At 50.5% G+C, this 25,887-nt stretch overlaps 1 protein-coding gene across 1 annotated transcript; it reads left to right on the plus strand.

The window, feature by feature from the left end:
• The first annotated feature begins 1,148 nt into the window (after positions 1-1,148).
• Positions 1,149-25,853, plus strand: LOC146889887 (aminopeptidase N). The gene is made up of 21 exons (XM_087901473.1): positions 1,149-1,232; positions 6,191-7,229; positions 7,667-7,809; positions 7,889-8,028; positions 9,780-9,906; positions 9,991-10,145; positions 10,296-10,409; positions 10,511-10,654; positions 10,795-10,860; positions 10,968-11,033; positions 12,857-13,032; positions 13,223-13,305; positions 13,898-14,034; positions 14,137-14,192; positions 15,166-15,313; positions 19,985-20,076; positions 20,841-20,951; positions 21,075-21,242; positions 21,963-22,103; positions 22,458-22,539; positions 25,299-25,853. Exons 2-21 carry the CDS (start codon positions 6,622-6,624, stop codon positions 25,446-25,448), a joined length of 2,907 nt encoding a protein of 968 aa, XP_087757599.1. The 5' UTR covers positions 1,149-1,232; positions 6,191-6,621; the 3' UTR covers positions 25,449-25,853.
• The last annotated feature ends 34 nt before the right edge of the window (positions 25,854-25,887 follow it).

Consider the following 25,887-nt stretch of genomic DNA (forward strand, 5'->3'; position numbering starts at 1 on the left):
TGGTTTTGTCATGACAGGGTTTCTCTGTGTAGCCCTGGCTGTCCTGGAACTCACTTTGTAGACCAAGTTGACCTTAAACTCAGAGATCCACCTGTCTCTGTCTCCCGAGTTTTGGGGTTAAAAGCATGTACCACCGCCTCCCTGCTAACTTTGACTTTTGTATCTTTCGTTTTGTTTTGTTTGAGACAGGGTTTCTCTGCAGCTTTGGCGCCTGTCCTGAAACTCACCCTGTAGACCAGGCTAACTTTGACTTCTTGAAAACAGTCTGGATGTCAAGAGTTAGCCAGAGCTTGGCCTGGAGAGACTGAGGCAGGATTAACAGTTCAAGGCCAGTCTGGGCTACAGTGAGTTCAAGGTCAGCCTAGATGATTTAGTGAGACTATATCTTATTTTTTTTTTCTTTTTAAGGATAAGAGTTGAGGGTGTAGGTCATGGTTGAGCACTTTAGTATGCAAGAGACACTGGATTTAATTCCCACTGCCTGAAGAACAGAAGAGAGGGAGGGAGGAGAGAAGGAGAGAGGAAGATAAAGTTGGATAGAATTGGTGGATAATCCCAGCACATGGAAACGTTTAGCAGTGAAGGAAGATTGTTGCTAGTTTGAGATTAGAAGCTGGACTACATAGTGAGTTCCCAGTCAGCCTGGGCTGTACATATATGAGCCCTTTATGAAAGGGGGAGAGGAGGAGGGAAGGGGAGAAAAGGAATGGAGAGGAAGAGGAGGAGGAAGGAGGAGGAGAGAGGAAAGAGGAGGAGGAAGGAGGAGGAGAGAGGAAAGAGGAGGAGGAGGAAGAAGACACAACAACAACAACAACAACAACAATAACAAACGACAACAATAATAATGATAATATAAAATTTTGTGGAAAACCACCAGGGCTGTGGGGCTTCTCCTACAGGCTGAGGAGGCTAGGAGCCCATCCCTCCAGCTGCAGATGTCTCCCAGATGTGGTGGGCGGGACACTGGGACAGTGCGAAGTGTGGGTGGGTGAGGGCGAGAGGTCCGAGTCTGGCGCGCTTGGGGCCAGGGGCCCGCGCCTTCGGGGGAATGGCTGTTCGCTGGCAGGCTGGGAGGAGCGCGGGCGGAGCCGGGGTTAGGAGTGTGCGGGGGTGGGGGGGGGGGGGTAATCCTGGCGCAGCGGCGGTGGGCTCGGGTTACTTCCCTTTAACCGGCCCGGCCAGGCGGGTGGCGGCGGCTAGGCAAGAGCTGCTCGAGCAGTGCGGTGTCCCAGGCAAGTGCGGGACGGCGACTTTGGGCTTCGGAGGTTTGGGGACACCCAGCGTGGGGCTTGGCATCCGGGATGCGGGAGCCAACTGCAGCTTTTGCCCCCACTCAGATGGGTAAACTGAGGACCTAGAGCTGCCGAGGCTGTTGGAGTGGGTCCCCAAGGTCGCCAGCTGTCTTCAGATGCCTACAGGGCTCAGAGGGAGATCCCGGCTTTGATGACAGAAGATGGAAAACAGTGTGGCTGGAGTCGGGGAACACAGGGTGGTGGCTGGGTCCTGGTGGAGAGAGGGTGGCCAGAGTCAGGGATACAGGGGAAGAGAGGTGTCGAGGGACACATGGTGGACGGAACCGGGGGTCGAGAGGATACTGGATGGTTGGGGCACGGAGGACTGGGGACGGTGCGAGTGTATCAGGGCGCGCGCTGGCTCAGGGAAGTCACAGAGCGAAGCCACAAGTTTCTGCTCTGCAGTTCCGCCCAGCCGGGTTTAGAGCTGTGGCCCGGGCGCCGGACCTCAGCCCCTTGTGAGGAAGCGGGAACCAGATTTTATCCTCGTTTCGCTACCTGGACTCCTGGAGCCCACCCCACCCCATCCATTGGCATTCTTCCTGGAAGCGTGCCAAGTTAGAGGTGGCCGATCCTAAGCGGTGCCCTCCTGGGAGCAGCGTCGGTGGCAACCCGAACTTTCTGCGAAGGGGTCTTTCCAAGCGGAAAATCTCCAATAATAACCTCCGGTCGTCAGACCGACCTCGAGGGTCAGGGCTTTTGTGACTTAAAACCCCTCCTTGCTCCAAGGATACCAGCGAGGTGTGCATTTGGGAGATTTCAGGGCACTAACGCGCACCCCTGTGGCTGACTGTGAGAGTAAAGTCTAGGGCGACAGGTGGACTCTCAGGACCTTGGCCAGGTCACTGTGAAAGGGGAGCTTGGAGCAGGTGACTTCCCGCTGCTGTCAGCATGGGTGGCCAGTAAGAAAGAAGGAGGTGGGCCTCCTCCGCACAGGACCGGCCACAATTTCCCAGGGGCAAGGGGGTTGTTCTTAAATGGGAGGGGCCCAGGAACAGGGACCAGGGCCTGAGTCCTATCTTAAGGGACCCTAGGGTGGCCTCATTTCTCTCTGTGTGGTGTATACGGACAGTGTCTTGTAGCAGCCCCCTGGTGGTTCCCAGCTTACAAGTATCACTTCCCAGAACAACTGCCAATTCCTGGCCACGGTCTGAGTGAAGGAATCTGTCCTTGTTGTGGTCTTTAGAGCCACTCCTACCAAAGAGAGTGTGGGCCTGTATGATTAGTGCACAAGGCCTCCCTGTTCCCGCTCTTCAGGGGCACTTCCCCAGCCCACAGAGGCCCACTTGCCATGGGTTTAATGCTGTTCCCACAGAATGGACAGTGTCCAGGGCTCCCAGAGGAAGCACCCTGGGGGCTGGCCCAGACCAGCCCAATCCAGCTGTGACATGGGAATAGGCCTTCAGCCAGGATGGCCCTGTTCTGGGAGCTGGCTTCGCCCTGGTCCTACTCGAGGCTACTTCAAAGTGGGCAGATGGTCTACACGCTTTCTCCTAGCTTCCTCATTGGCCAGCTTCACAGTACCTACGCCAGAACTCAGGATGAGAGAGCTCTGGAGAGGAATCATGAGCCTGAGGTGTGGTATGGAGCACAGACTACCTAGTGCACGTGTGTGTGTGTGTGTGTGTGTGTGTGTGTGTGTGTGTGTGTATGCACACACATGTGCACATGCATGCATATCTGAAACAGTGGTCAGTGGTCAGGGCTCCCACCCCTAAAGGGGGAAGCAGCAAGGACAACAAGAGCCTTGCTCACCTGCAGAAAGGCTCTACACTGAAGCAATGACCCCCCCCCCCCCATCAGGCAGGACAGAGTGCTATGTCTCCAGCAGCAGGTATGCAGGGTGACCTCAGGCTGCCTTAATGCCTCAGTTATCATCTGAGTTATGAGTTGAGCTGCAGACCAGAAAAAAAAAGAGCAACTTAACACATGATGTCAGGTTTTTTATTACTCACCAGGCCAAGTAACGTGGATTGGTTTTGAGAAAAATATGAAGCAAATGACCTACTTGCTGATGGCGGAGGTGGCTTTTCTGCCCAGTCTCAGAGCCTAGGATGGAGTGTGCTGTGTGGAGGGCGGAGCTATCCCCCAAATCAAGGCTCTGACTTTCCTTGAGTGCCTTAGCTTTTGTCTGCCATGTTTGTGGTGAAGCAGGGGCTGTCCTTGGCGCTGGACTTGTGTGGAGACTGATACAGCTCTGGTCTTTTTGTAAGGAGTGGAGACCACAGACGTATGCCCCTAAGGAGCATGACAAAGTTGTGGTGTTAGAGCTGGGCTTTGATGTGTAAGAGAGGAAAGGTGCTCCTGGCCAATGGGCCAGAGGAACAAAGGCAGAGCGATAAGAGGCTTAGGGGACTGCAAAAACCTGAAGCAGCCAGGGGGTCAGATTCAGGGGTGGTCATGGCCCCCAGATAGAGTTGCAGCCTCACCCTGAAGGCAGTGAGGGTCATCTCATCCACACACCCAGGAAGATACCCTCGAGGCTGGCAGGGCAGGGTGATGAGAACCCCACAGAACCTGCAGACAAGAACCTGCCTGCTGGGGTATGGAAGTGGTGAGATCTGCCTTGAGGCAGGGGCTCTGGAGAGGAGGGGCTGTGCACCCCACACACCCCTAGCCTGGGTTGGTGCCATCCCTGGAGCTATGCCAAATCCAGACACCAGGGCCCCTTTGCGGAGGAGCCCAGATTTTGGCCAGCTGGCCCATGGTCCGCATCCAAAGCAAACAGGAAGAGGTTGCAGAGGGCTGGGCAGAACCTAGCTCTTTGTTTGTAGGCGGAATTAGCCGAATGGACTTGTGGGTGGCCTGCTGTTCAGGTAGGAGGGGGCTGCAGGCCCAGTTGGGGAATGTAGTGAAGGGTTATGATGGGGGGGCATAGCCCTCAGGGGGTTAACCTTCTGGCCCTTCAAGCTGGCTCTGTCTGCAAGCTGGGGCACCATTATGTGCCTTTCTTAAGCGGGGGTTTCCCACTAATGCCCTTTGGCCATCAGCTCAGGCCTCATAGGTAGAGCTGCTGCTTGCTGCAGCAGAGTCCACTCAGGCCCCAGATCGAGGCTCTGGGGATGGGCTGCAGATTCCGGGGAAGACCCGAGAGTACCATATACCCTTGGCCTGAATCGTAGACACTCAGAACTAGACATCTCAAACACAGATCCTGGCCTCGCAAGCCAGAGCAGAGGGCAGCTTCTCACCCCGGCTCTCTCTCACACCTGCACCTCCCATCACACATTCATTCCACACACCTCCCTGAAGGCCAGGGCTGGTGGCGGGTGGATGAGGTCCTGGAGGGTCAGATGGGCTGGAGGAGGGCTCAGAGGAAGGGTAATTGTTCTCTTAAAATGCCTTATTGGCAGAGGCAGAGTGGAGATGAAGGCCAGAGGACTTCAAAGAGGGATTTCTTCTGGAATGACTTATGCAGTCTCTCAGTTGCATACGTGAGCATGTACCCAACAGATCCATGAGGAGTACCTACCAGGTGCCAGGCACAGAGCCAAGTCTGGGGGCAGAAATAGCTAAGGCAGCCGGGTGGTGGTAACGCTTGCCTTTAATTCCAGCACTTGGGAGACAGAGGCAGGCGGATCTCTGAGAGTTCGAGGCCAGCCTGGTCTACAAGAGCAAGTTCCAGGACAGGCTCCAAAGCTACCGAGAAACCCTGTCTCTAAAAACAAAAAACAAAAAAAAAAAAAAAAAGAAAGAAAGAAAGAGAAAAAGAAAAAGGAAAAAGAAAAGTAAAAAGAGAGAAAAGAAAAAGAAGTAGCTAAGGTCTTAGTCTAACAAGCCTGAGGTTCACAGTTACCTCTGAATGGAGTAGAAGCCTATGCTGAGGTACAGGGATCTGAAGAGGACATGCATGGTGGGAAAGCCAACCCACTGGGGCTGGAGATGATGAGGGGGTATAATAAGAGTATAATAATATAAGGATCTAGAGAAGCTAGTCAGGGTGAGAGTGAAGTCTGTCCAGGCAGCAGCATGCACTGCTTGTGCAAAGGCCCTGAGGTTGAGGGGCTAGATGATGGCTGAAGTATTGTGACAGTGTGTGCGTGTGTGTGTGTGTGTGTCCCCGTCCGGGGTGAGGGTGGCAAGTGGATAGGCTGATTTCTGCACCTTGTGTGTGGATCTCTTAGGAAGGCGGGGCCTGGGTCCCAGGGAGTGAAAAGAAGGTTTGAAACAGTGGAGTGCAATGGCCTGATGCGTAAGAGGTTTGAGGGTCACTGGAGGAAGCAGGGAATTTCTGGGAATACAGCAGAGTCTGCTGAATGTGGGGAGGAGGTGCTGGTGAGCTGCACATTGGAGTGAGCATCAGTCAGTGTGGCGGTCTGAAAGGCGGGACTGGTGCAGGAGAATGACAAGGCTATATGTTATGGAGTTGGTAAGTGCTCGTGTCTACCCAGGACAGAAAGCAGGGAGGTACTGTGCTAGGGGAAAAGGTCATAGATCTAAGTTTCGAACATGGGAACATGGGATGGCCCATATGATTCCTCTTAAATCTGCTAGGCAAACTGAGGGGGAAATACTATTATTTACTCGTGGGGGAAGCTATAACTATGAGAGTGGGGGGGGAGGAAGGAAGGAAAGAGGGAAGGAAGGAGGGAAGGAAGGAGGAAGGAAAAGAGATATACGTTACTTTCCTTGGGGAGTGAAGAAAAGAATTTGGTCAGGAAAGAAAGGGAGAGAATCTGAAGAATGTCCCCACAGGCCCTGACATCCCTCAGGGAACCCAGCACAAAGGTGGATCCAGTGTTTGTTTTGTTTTGTTCTATTTTTTGTTTTTGTTTTTGATGGCGTGCTGGGAATTGTCTTTATTCTGCTCTGCCTGTCCCACCTCTTGGGCTGGATGAATCCTTTGCTAAGTCTCACCTCAATTCTCGTATTTCTCTGTCCTCCATTTGTGCTTGCAGGTGGATCAGTGTCACCAGCCTTCCCCTCTGCCCTCTGGGTGCCAAGCCTGCAGTGTGCCCTTCAGCCCCAGCTCTGCCTGATCCCCCTCCCACTTCTCGGCCACCTGCAGCCTGTAACCAGACAGACACTGTTTGCTCCCAGAAGGCATTCCCCCCATTGCACGCGCGCGCACACACAAACACACACACACACACACACACACACACACGCGCGCGCGCGCCAGCTTTGCACACTGTTCCGTTTCTCATCTCTCCAGAGCCTGAGCAGAGAATACCCCTATCTAAGCAAGTGACCTTCGCCTGAGCCCTGGTTAATATTTGTCCAATCCAAAGACAGTGGTGCTCTGCCCCCTGGGAGATATAAATTGGCCCAGGGCTGCTCTTCTTCTCGCTTGGCCTGAGCCACTTCGAGCTCCCTGCCCACCAGCATCATGGCCAAGGGTTTCTACATTTCCAAGCCCCTGGGCATCTTGGGCATCGTGCTGGGTGTGGCAGCTGTGTGCACGATCGTAGCCCTGTCAGTGGTCTATGCTCAGGAGAAGAACAAGAACGCGAACTCTGCCACAGCTCCCACACTGCCTGGCACTACCACCTCTACTGCCACCCCAGCCACCACTGTAGATGGAAGCCAACCTTGGAACCAGTACCGCCTGCCCAAGACTCTGATACCTGACTCCTACCAGGTGACTCTGAGACCATACCTCACCCCCAATCAACAGGGCTTGTACATCTTTGAAGGTAGCAGTACTGTCCGCTTTACCTGTAACGAGGCCACAGATGTCATCATTATCCACAGCAAAAAGCTCAACTACACCCTAAAGGGAAACCACTTGGTGGAACTGCGAGCCCTGGGTGGTTCCCCGGCACCTACCATCACCAAAACTGAGCTGGTAGAGCGCACCGAGTACCTGGTGGTTCACCTGAACGGACAGCTCGTAAAAGGCAATCAGTATGAGATGGATAGCCAGTTCCAGGGGGAGCTGGCAGACGACCTGGCTGGCTTCTACCGCAGCGAATACGAGGAGAATGGCAACAAGAAGTAAGTTCCCGGGCTATGGGCACAGGCTGAGATAGGGCTGCATCTGGGGATCATGGAAAGGAGGGGCTGGAGCCTTCAGGAGACTTCAGCAGCCCTGTTGCTCATCTGTGGTGGCGGTGGGGGGGCAGTTAATGGGGGTACTGTCTTCCAGCCTCTAGGGATGTGGGGTGGAAGAGTTCCTTGGACAGACAGGAATACTGAGAGGAGAGAAAATTGCCTGAGATGACCTCTCAGCTCACACAGGCGTGGAGCCTGCCAGGATTTGGATGGAGTCTGGAAACTTTGGTCTCCCATGGCAGCATGTTGACCAGGGTCCTGAGGTTGTTTGGAGTTGGGTGAAGGGCAGTAAGCAGCTTGGGTCAGCCTTCCATGTACCCCTTCTTTTATACCCTAAAGATATTCTCCTAGCACCCTTTCTAACACTCTGATTTGGACAGAGTGGTGGCCACAACACAGATGCAGGCTGCTGATGCCCGGAAATCCTTCCCCTGCTTTGATGAGCCAGCCATGAAGGCTGTATTCAACATCACACTCATCTACCCCACTGGCTACACAGCCCTGTCAAACATGCTTTCCAAAGGTGAGCCTGGCTGCCCTGGGTTTGCTCTGGACTGGAGTGCAGAGCAGGAAGCCCACACGTTCACGTGTCCCATGTCCAGAGACCAAACTCCATCCGGAAGACCCTAAATGGACCATCACGGAGTTCTATCCCACCCCCAAGATGTCCACATACTTGCTGGCCTACATTGTGAGCGAGTTCACTTCTATACAACCGGAGAACCCATCTGATGATGTTCTGGTACGGAACTGGGCTTTTATGTCCTGGGGTGGCCCTGCCCAGGCTCAAGGGTCCTTCCTAGATCTTCTCAGTACTAGCTTCTGAATTATAAGGCTGCTAAGTCCCAGCTCCGAGTGACCCCAGGCACTCCTAAGAACTTCCCAGTCTGTGTTTTGAACAGGAAATCACAATTCCTGTTTGGTAAGGAAGCTCCTGACCACAGCAGACAGACCTTTACTGGCTTTTTTTTTTCTACACTATTAGGGATTGAACCTGAGGCCTTGGGCTTACCATACAAATCTTCTACCTCTGATTTAAATCACCAACTCCTTTTTAAAAACCCATTTTAAAATTTATTTTTAATTATGTGTATGAGTGTGTGTCTGTATGTGGTATGCACACAGGAGTACAGGTGCCTGTGGAGACCAGAAGGAAGTGTCCAGTCCCTTGGAGGCAGAGTTACAGTGGATGTGAACCCCCAGACTTGGGGATTAGGAATCAAACCTGGGTCCTCTGGAAAAGCAGCAGGCACTCGGGCTCTAAACCTCTAAACTTTCTAACTTTTTTTTCTTCTTCTGAGACAGTCTTTGAGTCTTCTGAATATCCTAGAACTCACTCTGTAGACCAGGCTGGCCTTAAACTAACAGAGATCCTCCTGCCTCTGCCTCCCGAGGGCTGGGATTAAAGTTGTGTGCCACTATGCCTGGCCCCCTTTTTTAAAATTTAAAACAAATTTGTTTTATGCGTGTGGGTGTTTTGCCTACATGTAAGCATGGGTACCACTTCCATGCCTAGTGTCCTTGGGGGCCAGAAGAGGCATCAGATCCTCTGGAACTAGAGTTACAAATGGTTGTTACCTGCTTTGTGGGTGCTGGGAACTGAACCCAGGTCTTCCGGAAGAAGAGCAAGTGCTCTTAACCACTGTCTTAGTTAGGGTTACTATTGCTATGATGAAACACCATGACCAAAAAGCAAATTGGGGAGGAAAGGCATTATTTGGCTTACACTTTTACATCTTAGTCCATTGCTGAAGGAAGTCAGGAAGGAACTCAAGCAGGGCAGGAACCTGGAGTCAGGAGTCAGGAGGCCATGGAAGGGTGCTGCTTATTGACTTGCTCCTCATGGCTTCCCCAGCCTGCTTTCTTATGGAATCCAGGACCATCACAATGGGCTGGACCCGCTCACATCAATCACTAACTAGGAAAATGCTTACAGGTTTGCCTACAGTCCAATGAGAAATGGAGGCATTTTCTCAATTCGGGTTCCTTCTCTTAGATGACTCTAACCTGTTGAGTTGACATAAAATTAGCCAGCACAGCCATCAAGCTATCTCTCCACCCTTCTGTTTTAAATTTTGAGATAGGGTCCACTAATGTGCCCAGGCTGGCCTTGAATTTGTGACACTCCTGCTCCTAAGTGTTGAGTTTATAGGCATATGATACCATGCTTGATTTTCTGTTTAATCTGTTTGGTCCCCATCCTGACTTATCAGCGACCTCCAACTCATTGGATTGTGGGACTCTACTTACTCTCCTTGAGATCTCAAACCTGGGGCTGGAGAGATAGCTCAGTGGTTAAGAGCACTGCCTGCTCTTCCAAAGGTCCTGAGTTCAATTTTTAGCAACCACATGGTGGCTCACAACCATCTGTAATGAGATCTGGTGTCCTCTTCTGGTTGCAGACAGACATACATGCAGGCAGAACACTATACATAATAAATAAATAAAACCTGATATATCTCTGTCTCTGTCTCTGTTTCTCTCATTTTGCAGATTCGAATCTGGGCTCGGCCCAGTGCCATCGACGCGGGCCATGGTGATTATGCCCTGAATGTGACAGGCCCCATCTTAAAATTCTTTGCCCAACATTATGATACACCCTACCCTCTACCTAAGTCTGGTGAGTGACCATGGGGCCTTCATGGGGAGGAGTGTTAGGATCCTCACCCATGCCCGCTCGCTCTCACGTGGCTCCCCTCCACAGACCAGATTGCCCTGCCCGACTTCAACGCTGGAGCCATGGAGAACTGGGGGCTAGTGACCTACCGTGAGAGTGCCCTGCTCTTTGATCCCCAGGACTCCTCCATTGGCAACAAGGAGCGGGTGGTCACCGTGATTGCTCATGAGCTGGCCCATCAGGTAGATAGATGGCTGTTGGGGAAGCAAGAAGGAGTAGAGGCCTTGGAGTGTTCAGCCCTCACTTGGCCTGTGCCTAGTAGACAGTCAGCCGTGTTTACCTGCTATTGGTGATGGCCTGTGAAACTCAGCAGACTTGTGTGTCCCCTGCAGTGGTTCGGCAACCTGGTGACAGTGGCCTGGTGGAATGACCTGTGGTTGAATGAGGGCTTTGCCTCCTATGTGGAATATCTGGGTGGTGACTATGCAGAGCCCACCTGGAATCTGGTAAGCCACCATCCTGGGAATTGGGCCGAGGTGGGAGAGTGGACTGCCTAGGATATACCCCTCCTGGGCCAGTCGCCTGATGGCATTTGGGGGCTCTGCAGAAAGACCTGATAGTGCAGAATGAAGTGTATCGTGTGATGGCCGTGGATGCACTCGCCTCCTCCCACCCATTATCCAGTCCTGCCGATGAGGTCAACACATCGGCCCAGATCAGCGAGCTGTTTGACAGTATCACCTACAGCAAGGTGCTTCTTGGAGGCCCTGAGAGTAGCGGGCTGTGGGGAGGGATCTATCCTGCAGGGAACCTCAGCACAGCCGCTGCTCTGGGGATGTCTGTCCCTGGTAGCCAGCTTGGCCTTCTGAGCTCCCTCTCCCCTTATCCCAGGGAGCCTCAGTCATCCGGATGCTGTCCAGTTTCCTGACAGAGGACCTGTTTAAGAAGGGCCTTGCAGTGAGTATCACTCCAGGTGGTGCCTCAGCATGGCGGCTTTTCCCCTAGCACAGTCCTCCACAGCCCTGGGGACCACCCAGCCCTTACCAAGGTTTGTTGTTCTACAGTCTTACCTCCATGCCTTTGAATACTCCAACACCATTTATCAGGACCTGTGGGAGCACCTTCAGAAGGTGGGTAACATGCCTTCTCCACTAAGGGCCTAAGGCTCAAGGTCCCTGGGGACAACATGCGTGAGACCGTGCCCAGCTTCCCTGTTTGCCAGTCAAGGCAAACTGTTGGGAGCCTCAGTGGTTCGTCTATAAAATGGGTGTAAAGATGAATCCTTAAAGGTCCTTAAAGGCAGTGGGTAAGGCCCCTTCTCCCTGTTCACTTCAGGTTCTTTTTCTTCTTCTTCTTCTTCTTTTTTTTTTTTTTTTTTTTTTTTTTTTTTTTTTTTTTTTTTTTTGTGGGGTCTCTTCAGTTGGTTCTCTAAACTTATTTCTGAGGCAGGGTCTTTTTTCTGTCTTCTCACTTACAAGTGCTGGGATTACAGATGCTTGCCAACATGTTCAGTTTTTTTTTTCCCTTTGAGACAGGGTTTCTCTGTGTAGCCCTGGCTGTCCTGGAGCTTTCTCTGTAGACCAGGCTGGCCTTGAACACAGAGATCCTCCTGTATTTGTCTCTACAGCATGTCCTACTGGCCTGTGCCACCAGAGCTGGTCTACTTGATGTTCTTGATTAAACACATCATGGTGGAGCTTGTGGGATCACTTAGTGCTGAGAACATGAGCTTCAGGGCACCTATGCCCAAACTACTACCTCTATTCCCCTTCCTCTTCCTTATCCTCCTTTTCCTCTTTCTTCTGCGAGAACTTTGGCACCAGCCATTTAACTAACTCAGCACTCCCGGCTGCCCTGTGCCCTGTGGCCCTCCCTACCTGGTACATGCTTGCACACACCAGCACCTTGGATGGAAACTCCGACCCTCTGTCCCTCCCTGCCTCACATTCCATCCCTCAACTTCCAAGCCCTCCTGTCTTCCCCAGAGGCCCCTCTCCTCCCTGCCTCTCCTTAGGGCTGGAGTCCACCCTGCACATGAACCCGCATCACTTTGTCCCCCCGCCACTTGGCTCCCAGTCTTGTGCACACTTTGCCCACCCCTCCTCAGCCCCATCCACCTCTCCTCATCAGTGTTTCCTCCTGATTCCTAGGGCCCTATCATCCTGCCCAACCACTCCCTGGCTGGGCCATGTCCTTCTGGGCCCCAAGGCCATCTCACTGGGGAGGGAACGTCACAGAGTCACAGTTGGGCAGGCTCCAGTCCCCCCTCTCCCTACCCCTAACCTGTCTATTAACCACCCCCCATTTTGGCAGCTGTCTGGGTGGGGCCCCATTGGATCCTTCCTCCACTGCTTGCCTTCCTGCCTTCCAGCAAAGCTTGCTCCCTTTCTCTGTCTTCTGTGGCTCCAGACTTCCCCTGCCTCAGCTTTCCCTTTTGACAGCCACGCCTCTGCCCGGCTTTCAGGGATTCGCAGTTTTAGTTACTAGCAGATGTCTTTGGCTTTTTGCTGTGACTATAAAAGCGGTGCCCATGCATTTGGAAAAGGGTGAAAAAGACCCAAGAAGACAGTGACAAGGGCTGTGGCATCCCCCATTCCCTCCTGTTGGGGGACCTTTCCTCCACACCCCACAAGCCCTGTCCTTGCTCCTGCCTGTGACACTGGGTACTGCTTTATCTCTCTCTGTTCTCATCTCTAAACATTCAGAAGGTGCCCTGGCCGTGGGTCACACCCAGGTGTGTCATCAGTGTGGCGTCAGCTAGAGGCAGAGAGGTTATCCTCCAGCTCACTCAGCACTGGGCAGACAAGGAGAGGCAGCACTGGATGGGGTCCCTTGTCCTCTGCTCCCCTGCCCTGTATTAGGGGCACCATAGGCTTAGGCTGGCCATAAGGCTGCCTAGGCAGTAGGCACAGGAGGACGATGGTTTGTCAGCCACACTGTGTCCCTCGAACAGGCCGTGAACAACCAGACAGAAATCAAACTCCCAGCCAACGTGAGTACCATCATGGACCGCTGGATTCTACAGATGGGTTTTCCCGTTGTCACTCTGAACACCACTACAGGAGACATCTCCCAGGAACACTTCCTCCTTGACCCTGAGTCTACTGTTACCCGCCCTTCCCAGTTTGAGTGAGCACAGAGGGTCACCAAGGCTTGGGTCCCAGGGAAGGGTGGACCGCAGGAAGGGGATTATGTGGGGTCAGGAGCACGGTGACACTTGGGATCGGTGTTGGGACATCTCTGGGCACCTGAGGGGGAACCCATGGTTTGCCCAAGAGTTGCCATCATCACTGACTGGCCGCTGGGTCTCTAACTGCAGCTACACTTGGATCGTGCCCATTCCGTTTCTCAAAAGTGGAGCGCAGCAGCAGGAGGATCCCTACTGGCTGCAAACCAAGAAAAGTAATCCAGTCCTATCTTATCTGCTGGCTCCTGTTCTGGGAGGGGAGGGGGTTATGGGAGAGCTGAGGGAAGACCACCTTCATTATTTCACTCCACAAATGGAGCTGATGTCTTTGTTTCCTCTTCACCTTGCTTCTGTGTAGTCTTGGGCAAGTTACTGACCCTCCCTGGCCTTTATTTTCTTTTCTATCAAGTTGATTACATCTGCTCCATTGAACTGTGTGAGAATTCCAGGAGGGAATTCCCGTGAAATGCTTAGAAAAGTGATTGGCAGGTACAGTAAGCTGCCTTATATGACCAGGCACTGAAGAGTCGAAGGTGAAGGCCAATCACAGGCAGCAGAAGGAAGGCACACAATTAGAAACATTCAGGAACTCTCTGACTGTCTACTGTAAAATCTGGCTGGGATGACACGGTGGTGGGCCAGGAATCAGGATCAGGTTCCATGCAAAGGCCCAGAAAGTGAACTGTGTCCTCCACAGGCTACCCGTGGAAGTTGTCTAGGCGAGGTAGAGGCTGAGAGGAGGCTCAGGGTCCTTCATGACCTTCTGGGCACACTCCACTCAGTCCCGCCCTTGGCCCTTCTTTGCAGGCCAGAATAATGCCTTCAAGACCTCTGGAGACAATGAGTGGGTCTTGCTGAACCTGGGTGTGACGGGCTACTACCAGGTGAACTACGATGAAGGCAACTGGAGGAAGATTCAGAATCAGCTGCAGTCAGATCTCACTGTGGGTATCCCTCCTGCCCTGTCCCCCATGGGATGATGGGTCATCAGACCGCACGGTCTGCCCCTTCCTGGAAGCCCAGGGTCACACGGTTTCCCTTTCTAGGTTATCCCTGCCATCAATCGTGCGCAGATTATTCACGACTCCTTCGACCTGGCCAGGTGAGTGCCTCCTGGCTGAGGCAGAAAGAAGCCTGTGACTGGACCTATGTCACCCTGCTGTTCTAAATTCCCACCAGGTGCTGCACCAGGGGCCCCTAGAGCAGCTTCCTGGGGGCCCCACATGGCCATTTCACAGAGAAGGGTTTTGACAGTGTAAGAACACTTTATTCAACCCGGAAGTGGTGGCTCGCGCCTTTAATCCCAGCACTTGGGAGGCATAGGCAGGCAGATCTCTGTGAGTTCGAGGGCAGCCTGGTCTACAAAAGCAAGAGCTAGTTCCAGCACAGGTACCAAAAAGCTACAGAGAAACCTTGTCTCAAAAAAAAAACCAAAAACGAAAAAAGATGGAAAGCAACCAAGGAAGACATATCTGACATTGGCCTCTAGCATACCTGCAAGCACACATCCACAGGAACACATTCGCACACATGTATACACACACACACAAACACGTAATGTATACAAATTAAAAACAAAAAGCAAAGAAAAGTTCAGCAGAGTTGAGAGCACAAGGCTCTGAACTGGGTCTCTTTTGTGTTGTGTGGCTTTGGGGAAGTCAGTATGCGTCTCCCCAGGAGCACACTTTTAATCCCTTTTGTCCCTGGATTTGGAAGGTAGGCAGGTCTCTGAGTTCAAGGCCAAGGCCAGCATGGTCTACTTAGTGAGTTCAGCCAGGGCTACATAGAGAGACTCTGTCTCAAAAAGCAAACAAACAAACAAAAAAGACAAAACAATTATCATAGTAAAAACTAAACAAAATAAGGATAATAGACAAGAAAACCTGACTGGCAGTAGATTGAGGTGGGGCCCAATTGGTGGCACCACAGAGCACCTGTATCATCCCTTCTCCCATGGAAAATATGAAGGTGTCAGGAGACCCAGGCTTAGGTGTGTCCTTGAGAACCTGAGCTAGGGTCCCCAGGGTGTAGCTGGGTTGGGTGGGTGCTGACCTGGGCTTCCTGTTTGTCTCCAGTGCTCAAAGGATACCCGTCACTCTGGCGCTAAGCAACACCCTCTTTCTCTACAAAGAAACAGAATACATGCCCTGGCAGGCTGCCCTGACCAGCCTTAACTACTTCAAGCTCATGTTTGACCGCTCCGAGGTCTACGGCCCCATGCAGGTATGAGTTGATGACTTCCAGTGTCTGAGTTAGATCGCTGGGAAGGTGCATTACCTGTCCAAGCTCTTTCAAGAAAATAAGTAGGTGTGGGGAAGATGACAGAGTCAGGAGGATCTAGAAGGAACAGGCGCAGAGAAGGTTAGAAGAGTAGACACCCCACCATGAAGACAAGATCTGCCCATTGGAAATATGGGAAGTTAATGCTTTGGGGAGGCCTGGAGAGGACATTGCACAGGAAGATAAAGGCCTGTCTTACCAGCCAGGTGCCTTAAGCAGCTGTTACCAGCAGCACTGGTCTGCTGAGGTGTGGATCTGGTCACAGCCCATCCTCCCAGGCTGGCAGTAAGGCACTGGTCTTACAGGCTTTGACAGGTTCGTAGCATGGCTTAGCTATGTGGAGATCCCACTGGAGAGACCAAAGATGCTCAGAATGAAGTCACACCCATGGGATGTTCACGGCATCCTTCATAAAAGAGCAAACAAGGTGCAAAGGAATTTTTAACGTGTCTGATAGCTGGGATTGGCTGAGTTACACTGCGATGCTCGTTTGGTGGAGTCTTAGCTCTGTAGACCATATTTAAGAGACTTGTCATTGGGATTTGATTGATTGATTGTGTGTGTATTTTGTATGCGTGGAGGTCACAGGTCAATACCATTTTGGCTAGCCTGTGTTTGGCCAATACCTGTGTCTGTCCACTCAGAGCTGGGCTTCCAGGCATGTGCTTATATGGGATCGGGGATTTGAATTCAGGTCTTCATGCTTGGGCAGCAAGCACTTTAGCTCCCTCCACCTTGTTGTTTGGGTTCACTGACCCTGCAGCCCAGTTCCCAGCCCTGGGATTGCAGGTGTTGGTGATGTGTCTGTGTGTGTTTGTCTGTGTGGTATGTATGTGTGTGTGTGTGTTCTGGAAAGTGAACTAACTCATGTTTGCATGGCAAATCCTTGATTAACTGAAGAAACTCCCTAGCCCAGTTTTTGGTTGTTTTTTGTTTTGTTGTTATTGTTTTGCTTGTCTCTTTGTCCATTTTTTAGATAGTCTTTGTTGGTTGGCCTGGAATTCTTTTTTTTTTCCCCAAGATAGGGTTTCTCTGTAGCTTTGGAGCCTGTCCTGGAACTAGCTCTTCTATACCAGGCTGGCCTTGAACTCACAAAGATCCACCTGCCTCTTCCTCCCAAGTGCTGGGATTAAAGACGTGTGCCACCACTCTCTGTTGGCCTGAAAGTCTTTAAAACTTTTTAATTTTTAACTTTTTAAAAGGTGTACATATGTATGTATGTATGTATGTATGTATTATATACAGTGTTCTGTCTGCATGTATGCTTACATGCCAGAAGAGGGCACCAGATCTCATTATAGATGACTGTGAGCTACCATGTGATTGCTGGGAATTGAACTCAGGACCTCTGGAAGAGCAGCCAGAGCTCTTAACCTCTGAGCCATCTCTCCAGCCCTAATTTTTAATTTTTTTTGTGTGTGTATGAGTGTTTCTCCTGTATCTATGTTTACTGGTGCCCAAAGAGATCAGAAGAAGGTCTGGGGCCCCTGGAACTAGATTTATAGATGATTGTGAGCCAACATGTGGGTGCTGAGAATCAAATCTGGGTCCTTTGGAAGAGCAGCAAGTGCTCTTAACCTCTGAACCATCTTTTATTATTATTATTTTTTTTATTATTATTATTGTTTAAAAGTAACCCACTGTCGGCTTAGGATAGCAAATGCCTATTTTGGTAAACGGAACTTTTTTTGTGCTTGGTGCTGTAGCACAATCACAATACCAGCATGCAGCATACGCCTGTGGTCTGGATGCCCTTCGGAGCCAGCTGGAATGCTGTGTTGGCACCTGTGTTCCCATATCTAGGAAGGCTTTGTGGACTGATCCCATAGGAGGGGTCGGGCCTTTCCTGGAGTCTTCTGCCACTTCCAGAACTGCTGCTTGGGCCATACACTAGGTCTTCTACTGACTGAGTGGCCGTCTACTTCCTGAATCCCATGACTCCCTTGTCTATTTTCTCTCAGGGAGTACACGGTCTTCAGAGTTTGGAGGAGGATTTGTGAGGGTAGGTTTTCTCAGGCAAGTTGTCAGGAATGTCTTTTGTTCTGCTTTCACACTGGGCTGAGAATTTATCTGGGTTTGGAAAGTCTCTGAATTGGAAATCACGACCCAGAATGTCTAAGGTCTTGATCTGTTGACACCAGGATTCTCATGTTACAGTTGAAAAGTCCAGAGCTTTTGTCATTTCCAGTTCTTGGTATGTGACCAGTTTTCCTTCCTGGAAACTTCTGGGCTCTTGTAGCAGTCCTGGTGGGCCAGTCTGGGTCTCACCAGCTTGGACACAGATGCGCTGTATCAGAACTATTTTGCTGTCCTTTTGAAATTCTTCCCTGTCTGTTGTCCATTTACTGTCTTTCTGGAAGTCTGAGTAATTGCACTGCTTTCTCTTGCTTTGGCCTGGTTTTTATGTCCCTCTTACTTTCCAGCTTGGGGACTCTTCACTCTCTCCCAGGGAGGGACCCCTCAAAGTTTGCCTCTCTCATTCCTGTCCCGTACGGGATCTTCACGTCTCTCTTGAGGGCGGTTATTACAGGGCTTGTGGAGTCTCCTTTTCCCTCTGTTGACTTGTTTCCTCTGAGCTTTCTGTTTGTTTTGGTCCCTTGTCAAGTTGGAGGCTGAGAGGCATTTTTGGATTTGAGGGTGAGGCAATAAACAGTGACCCAAAGCTGTACCAGAATTGGAACAAAAGAGCGTGGCGGTGCTTGCCCTTATCCCAGCACTCAGGAGACAGAGGTAGGAAGATCTGAGTGTGAGTCCAGCCTAGTCTACAGAGCAAGTTTCTGGCTAGTCAGGGCTACATAGTGAGATGGTGATGATGATGATGATGATGATGATGATGGTGATGATGGTGATGATGGTGATGATGATGGTGGTGATGATGATGATGGTGGTGATGATGATGATGGTGATGATGATAGTGGTGATGATGGTGATGATGATGATGATGGTGGTGGTGGTGATGGTGGTGGTGATGATAATGATGGTGATGATGATGGTGATGATGGTGATGATGATGATGATGATGGTGATGATGATGATGGTGATGATGATGATGGTGATGATGATGGTGATGATGATGATGGTGATGATGATGATGGTGATGATGATGATGGTGATGATGATGATGATGATGGTGGTGATGATGATGATGATGGTGATGATGATGGTGGTGGTGGTGATGATGATGATGATGGTGGTGGTGGTGGGGATGATGATGATGATAAAGACAATGACAAAAAGGGATTGGAAGCACCCTAGAAAGGTGGAAATAGCCATAGGTCCTAAATGTTCTCTCAGAATTGTCTGGCGTCCCTGGCATGGGCCTCTGTTGTGTGTAGTGAAGTTGGCAGTGCCCACTCTTGGGGGACAGTATGGCAACTGATGGAAACCTCTATCTCTGACCTCCTTGTAACCCTTCTCACTGTGTGTGGTGCACAGCACCCCCAGTCTCTCTGGTCTAGCATCTCCTGTGAATGAGGGCAGGTTGCCACTGGACACAGGAGCCAGGCTGGAGTTTGACTTACAGACTTGGATTCCAGTTTCTAGTACTCACAGCTCTAGTCTTAGCTCAGGTTTTTAAATTTTGAGCCTCATTACAGCAAGTTCTTTTTATGTTTTCTTCTTCATTTTCTCCTTTCTTTTCTTTCTTTCTTTCTTTCTTTCTTTTTTCTCTCTCTTCCTTTCTTCTTTTTCTTCTTCTTCCTCCTCCTCTTCCTCCTCCCACTTCTCCTCCCCCTCCTCCCCCCTCCCCCTTCCCCTCCTTCCTCTCCTCCCTATCCTCCCTCTCTTTCTCCTCCTCCTCCTTCTCCTCCTCCTTCTTCTTTCTTCTTCTGCTTTTTTGAGACAGGATTACTCTGTGTATCCCTGTCCCAGAACTTGCTATGTAGATCAGGCTGCCTGTCTCCCAAGTGCTGGGATTAAAGGTGTGTGCCACCACTGCCTGGCTAGCAAGTCCTTTTCTGCAAAAGCTTGGTGGGCAAATCCTTCATCTCTGCCAGGCTGGGCCTACCTCCCTCCTCCCTTCCCAGTGGCCCTGTGTTGGCATCACAGCCACAGCTAACTCTTCTTCAAGAACAAAGATGTTCTTGGGGAGGGGAGCGGTTGATCCCTTTTGCCATTGAGGAATGGCTTCAGTGTGTCACAGAAGCCAGTCTGCCACATCAAATCAGAATCTGCAAAGGACTTTAATAACAGTGTGGGGCTGACATGAGTCAGGTAAAAAAGAACAGTGCACAGATTTAGCACAGCTAAGAAAGGAATGCAAGAATAAGAGGGGATGAACTTGCTGGCTTGGAAATTGTAGTTTGGGTCTGTCCACTGTTTAGGTTGATCCTCTGTGTTTGCTCATCTGTGTTCCCAATTTGCTCACAATAAGATCAGGAAGGGAGACCTGGTGTTACAGTCAGAAACAGGGATGTGTGGATGACATAGGTTAGGACTAACTGGATTTGAGGAGAAAGAACACCAATTCAGCCATCTGAAACCTAGACTGAGGTGCTGACCTTGGGCGCAGCCTGACCTCTCCCTGCCTGCCAGTACCCACTCATGCCTGCGGAGACTGCCAGCCCAGACAGGTGGACCTGGATCCTTGACACTGCTCCTACATTCTTTCCCCAGAAATACCTGCTGAAGCAAGTCACGCCCCTCTTCGAGCACTTCAAAAATAAAACCGGCAATTGGACCAATCGCCCAGACACGCTGATGGAACAGTAAGTGTGACTTTTGTGAGCCCGGACGTCCACATGACCTGAGAGCTAAGAACGCCACCTGGAAGTGTTCTCTGGCTCCTTCCATGTCTGACCACCAGGCAGGGAGAGAGCCCTCCTAAGCTCAGGGAGCTCTCTTGAGAACCCACCTGGCCTGTGGGCTCTTCTAGCGTTTTGGGTTTTGTGGGTTTCTTTGACACGGGGTCTTATGTAGCCCAGGCTGGCCTGGAACTTTTGATCCTCCTGCCTCAGGCTCTCAAGTGGTAGAATTACAGGTGGGCATCACCACCCTCAGTTTGTACAGTGTTGGGATCAAACCCGGGGTTTCCTGAATGCTGCAAACGTCTACAAACTGAGCTACCTCAACAGTCCTAACTTCATTAACAAAGACTCAAACCTAGAGCCGGGTGGTGGTGGCGCACGCCTTTAATCCCAGCACTCGGGAGGCAGAGGCAGGTGGATCTCTGTGAGTTCGAGGCCAGCCTGGTCTACAAGAGCTAGTTCCGGGACAGGCACCAAAGCTACAGAGAAACCTTGTCTTGAAAAATCAAAAAAAAAAAAAAAAAAAAAAAAAAAGACTCAAACCGAAAGCCCGAGGCCCTGAGGCTCAGGGCATTGGGACCCCAGAAATCACAGGCAGGAAGAAAGCAGGAAAATCCCCAAAGGGTCTAATGGACCAGAGTCTTAGGGCCCTGGCTGTGTGGTGTTGAGAGGTCTTGGTGGGGGTCCGTGCAGGATGCGCTAACCACATATCACCCCTGGGACAGGTACAATGAAGTTAACGCCATCAGTACGGCCTGCTCCAGTGGTCTCCAAGAGTGTAAGGACCTGGTTTCTAGACTTTATAAAGACTGGATGGATCACCCTGATAATAACACGTGAGTGTTCCCGGGCTCCTTCCCTGCCTGTCCTCTTGGTCTAAATTGAGCCCCTGGCCAGTCACTGGCTACTCCTTGCTCCCTGTTCTCCACTGATCCTTCGTCCCAACTTCCCCATGTCAGGATCCACCCCAACCTTCGGTCCACTGTCTACTGCAATGCTATTTCTTTTGGCGGCGAGGCTGAGTGGGACTTTGCCTGGGAGCAGTTCCGGACCGCCACTCTGGTAAACGAGGCAGACAAACTCCGAATAGCCCTGACCTGTAGCAGGGAAGTGTGGATTTTGAACAGGTGAGGACATGGCCCCACCCACAGACTCAGCCAAGCCTCCATGCTCCTCTTCCTACAGCCTAGCAGCTTTGCGCTGGTGAGGGCAGAGAAGCTCAGACACAAAACAATTAATAGCCCAATGACTACAGGCTTAGTAAGTGACTGAGCCAAGACTGGAATACAGGGTTATGGTCAGGGTTGGATCCCTAACTCTTAACTGCTGTGGGCTCTTTTGTGAGCATCAGGGCAAGGTCTCCTGCACCTCAGTGAGGTCTCTCTCACCCTGGTAGCCCTTTCAGAGGCCAGACCTGCAAAGTTCCAGAGACCACTGCTAGAGATTGTTTCTGATCCACAAGACACTCATGACCCCTAGACCCATGAGTGCACCCTCAGCATTAGTGACAAGCCATTCAACTGAGTCTTGTTTCACGTCAAAACGAGGAGCAGCCACCCCCTACCTGGTGTGAGGGCTGCAATGACTGGAACTTCTTCCTTCTTTCATCTGTTCTCAGAGAGTTGTAGGGTGGCACATGCTTGCATAGCCAGTGACCCTGTGACCCTGTGACTCAGTTTCCCACCTGCAGAGGGAGGTAGAACCCGGGTTGTCCCACAGCCCTTCACACATCAAAGGCATGTTGAGCCATGCAAGAGGCGGTGATTGGGTGTGAGACATCAGGCTCCCAATCCTGTATCATGACACCATAGTTCTCAAGTGATCCCTATGCTTGCCTCCTGCCGCAGGTACCTGAGTTACACTCTGAATCCTGAGTACATCCGGAGGCAGGATGCCACCTCCACCATCATCAACATTGCCAGCAATGCCTTGGGGCAATCTCTGGCTTGGGACTTTGTCCGAAGCAACTGGAAAAAGCTCTTTGAGGAGTGAGTCCAATTGGGGTGTTGGACTACCAATGGCCAAGGCTGGGGTTGCTGGGATGATCCGCACAGCTCCCCATCCCTGTGCTGGACTTTCCCACCTAGAAAACTGCAGCCAGGGAAAAAAATCTCCAACAGGGACAAGAAATCAGGGACCTACAGCCTGAGCTGTGTTCAAGACTTGGCTTCTGCATGTCCTGGCAGGGTCTCTTTGCGATCTTGGGGTGTCTATTTTGTTTTGTCTCCATGTGTCTCCTTCAAAATGGTTGTAAAATTCTATAGTTCCCTGACGCTCACAGAGAATGCCCCTTAGGTCTCTGCCCCTCCACTGCTCACACTCATCCTTCCCCCACCAAACAGCTACGGAGGAGGATCTTTCTCCTTTGCCAATCTCATCCAGGGAGTGACCCGGCGCTTCTCCAGCGAATATGAGCTGCAGCAGGTAAGGACCAGATCTGTCCTATCCCAGTTGAAGGTGGTGGCATCTGCTCACAGAACAAGGACCAAATAGAGAGAATTTGTATATATTGTTTCCATTTTTTTAAGATTTATTTATTTTATTATGTATACAGTATTGTATCTGCCTGCAGGCCAGAAGAGGACACCAAATCTCATTACAGATGGTTGTGAGCCACCATGTGGTTGCTGGGAACTGAACTCAGGACCTTTGGAAGAGCAGGCAGTGCTCTTAACCGCTGAGCCACCTCTCCAGCCCCTAATGTTTTCATTTTCAAAAATTCTTGAATTTTAAAATTTATTCATTGATTGATTTCCTAGGCTAACCCTTAGCTCCTAGCCTTAGTCTTCCAAATAACTAGGATTGTATATCTAGATTCCTTTACCTAAAAATTGAGTTGCAATTCATGTACCATAAAATTTACCATTTTAAGTGCTTTCTAGTATATTTATAAGATTGTACAACCAGTCTTTGCCATCAGCTCCCCAAAGAAATCCTCTAGTTGCTAGCAGTCCCTCCTCATTTCTGTCCCATCCCCCCCAGCTCCTGGCACTCACTCATCTACTTCACTTTTGCATTTCATAAGATAGAATCATGAAATTTCGTGACCTTTTAAAAGCAGAATTATGTAATATGTGACCCTTTTGTCAGGTTTCTTTCATTTCGCATCTCAGGTTTAAAAGGTTTGTTCCTGTTGTAAGAGGCATGTATTTGTATGACTGAGTAGTATTCCATTGTGTAGATGCACCACGTCTGTTCCTCCATTCCTCAGCTGATGAACTTTTCAGTTCTTCCCATTTTTTTTTTTTTTGGCTTTTATGAGCAGTGCTGCTATGAACGTTAATGCATGTAGTTTAATACAAACACACGTCCATTTCTCCTGGGCATATTGCTAAGAGTGGACCTGCTGGGTCATTGCTTTCCTTCACATTTAGCTTTTTTGAATAAATGGCCAAAATGTTGTCCGGAGCAAATTTACTGTTGCAATATTCCTGGCAACAGTGTAGGATGGTTCTAATTTCCCTGCGTCTCTGGGCTTTGTTATGGTCTTTTCTGGACGAATAATGAGGAGAGCTTACTGGCTGTCGGAATATCTCCGGAATAGCTTCTATCCCTGTCTCTTGCCTGGTTTGAAATTGGGCTGCTGCTGTTTTTATTGCTGTTCTGTGACCATTCTCTGTGGATTTTAATACAGCTGCATGGTTCGCAAATATCTCCCCCCATTCTGTGGGCTGTCTTTTCACCTTTGACACACACACATATTTCTATTTTGTTTTGTTGAGATGGTCTTACCATACCGCGCAGGCTGGCCTTGAACACATATCCTCCTGCTTCTGCTTCCCACTTGCAGAGACTCTTTAATTTTTATGAAATTCAGTGAATTTGTTATTTTAATTTGTTTATACTTGAGTGTAAGATCATTTTAGGCCTGTGTGTTTTAAAGAGTTGTATTCTTTTGTTATACATAGGACATTTTAAAAAGTGTATGTGTGGTGCTGGGGATTCAACCCAGGCCTTGCATGAAAGCAAGCGCTCTACCAATAATGTGTTCCCCTACACCTTTGATTTTGGTTTTTTTGTTTGTTTTGTTTGGTTTGGTTTTTTGTTTTCTTTTGTTCTGTTTTGTTTTGTTGTGTTTGTTTTTGGTTTTTGGCTTTTTTAAGACAGCGTTTCCCAGTAGCTGTAGCCCAGTCCTGGAACTCACTCTGTAGACCAGGCTGAGTTCAAACCCACAGAGATCCACCTGCTACTGCCTCCCAAGTGCTGAGATCAAAGGAGTGTCCCGTCACACCTGACTCAGTACTTAAATTTTCTGGTACTGTTCTAAGGGGACAATCATGTCGCACCTCAGGTTGTCATGGCTCTTCCTAGGTGTACCGTTGATGTTGTAGATTATGAAAACTTGCTAAATTATCAGTCTCACGGTTTCCTTGTATTTTTTCTGGTGCTGGGGTTGGAAGTGAGGGCTTCACACATGCTGGGCAAACTGTCGGTGAGAGGTAGCTTAGCCTGAGTTCTAACAGTTCTTTCGCGGATACCTTAAGATTCGGTGTATATTGTGAATGAATAGTAATAGTCTTCTAGCTGGACGGTGGTGGCGCATGCCTTTAATCCCCGCATTCAGGGAGGCAGGGGCAGGCAGAGCTCTGTGAGTTCAAGGCCAGCTTGGTCCACAGAGTGAGTTGTAGGACAGCCAGAGCTACACAGAGATAAACCTTATCTCGAAAAACCAAAAAACAACAACAACAAAAAGTCTTCTACCCCACTTCAGTGATGAGGGCCTTGATCAGGCTTAGCAAGTTCTCTGCTCCTGAGCTGAACCCCCCTGTACCCACTTCTTTGTAAAAAAAAAAAAAAAAAAGCTACTTAGGCATTGAAGGCACTGGAGGGTCAGAAATTCCCGCAGCTGTTGCTCCTATGTGGCACCTGTTTCATTTGCTCTCTACTGGGTTGAGATTCTTCAGCTGAAAGTCAGGGCCAACTCATTGGATATTGCACAACAGAGCCCAATACCCTCTTTGCAGGGCTCCACCTGGGGCTGTGATTTCCCCATTCTGTGTAGAGACTACTTCTAGCCCCACGAAGTGGTGAGGGATTTAGCTCCTTATACAGGGAACAAGATATGGTCTCCGTCCCCAGGGACCTGTGAGTCGGGTGAGAGGCAGAGGACTGGGAAGCCCCTCTCCTCTCAGGACTGAGTTTTTGAGAGCCAGCCCAGACCTGACGCTTTGTTTTCCTGGCAGCTGGAGCAGTTTAAGGAGGATAACCAAGACACGGGCTTTGGCTCGGGCACCCGGGCTCTGGAGCAAGCTCTGGAGAAGACGAAGGCCAACATTAAGTGGGTGAGGGAGAACAAGGACATGATATTCCGGTGGTTCACAGAGAACAGCTAGGAATGAGACCTGGACCTGAGAGCCGCTTGGTCCCTGCGACACCAATCAACTCTCTCAGCAGCAGTCTGTGCAGGGTCTCTGTCAGCGCGCCATACACCAGCATCCTACCCTCAAGGACCCGGTGGAGCCAGCCTTGCTCCTAACCGTCAGGCTGCTCTGGCACCGCCCAGCCCTTGCCCCTCATGCCAACTCTGCCCCAGGCCCAGGCCTCTGGGGCTGATCTCAGGGAAGCCCAGCTTTGAAGCCAGATTAAGAAGACTTTACTGGACCAAAGGCCGCCCGGATAGAGTCACCCTGCACACATTACTGCTTTCCCCACAGGACCCAGAACCAAAGAATCAACAGGGCACCAAGATCTATATATATTTTTAAGAGAAAAATGTAAATAAAGAATTTATAAAATCAGCTCACAGACTTATCACTCACGGTTGGGGGGGTG

This window comes from Myodes glareolus, chromosome 24 (genome assembly GCF_982192425.1).
Source record: "Myodes glareolus chromosome 24, mMyoGla1.1, whole genome shotgun sequence".
Classification (NCBI taxonomy): Eukaryota; Metazoa; Chordata; class Mammalia; order Rodentia; family Cricetidae; genus Myodes; species Myodes glareolus.

What these genes read in the sequence shown, in the direction of transcription:
- LOC146889887 (XM_087901473.1), top strand. Translation starts at nt 6,622, where the DNA reads ATGGCCAAGGGTTTCTACATTTCCAAGCCCCTGGGCATCTTGGGCATC. An exon ending in GAAGTGTGGATTTTGAACAG is followed by an intron (nt 21,243 to 21,962) that starts GTGAGGACATGG and finishes CTCCTGCCGCAG; the next exon opens with GTACCTGAGTTACACTCTGA. An exon ending in TGGAAAAAGCTCTTTGAGGA is followed by an intron (nt 22,104 to 22,457) that starts GTGAGTCCAATT and finishes CCCACCAAACAG; the next exon opens with CTACGGAGGAGGATCTTTCT.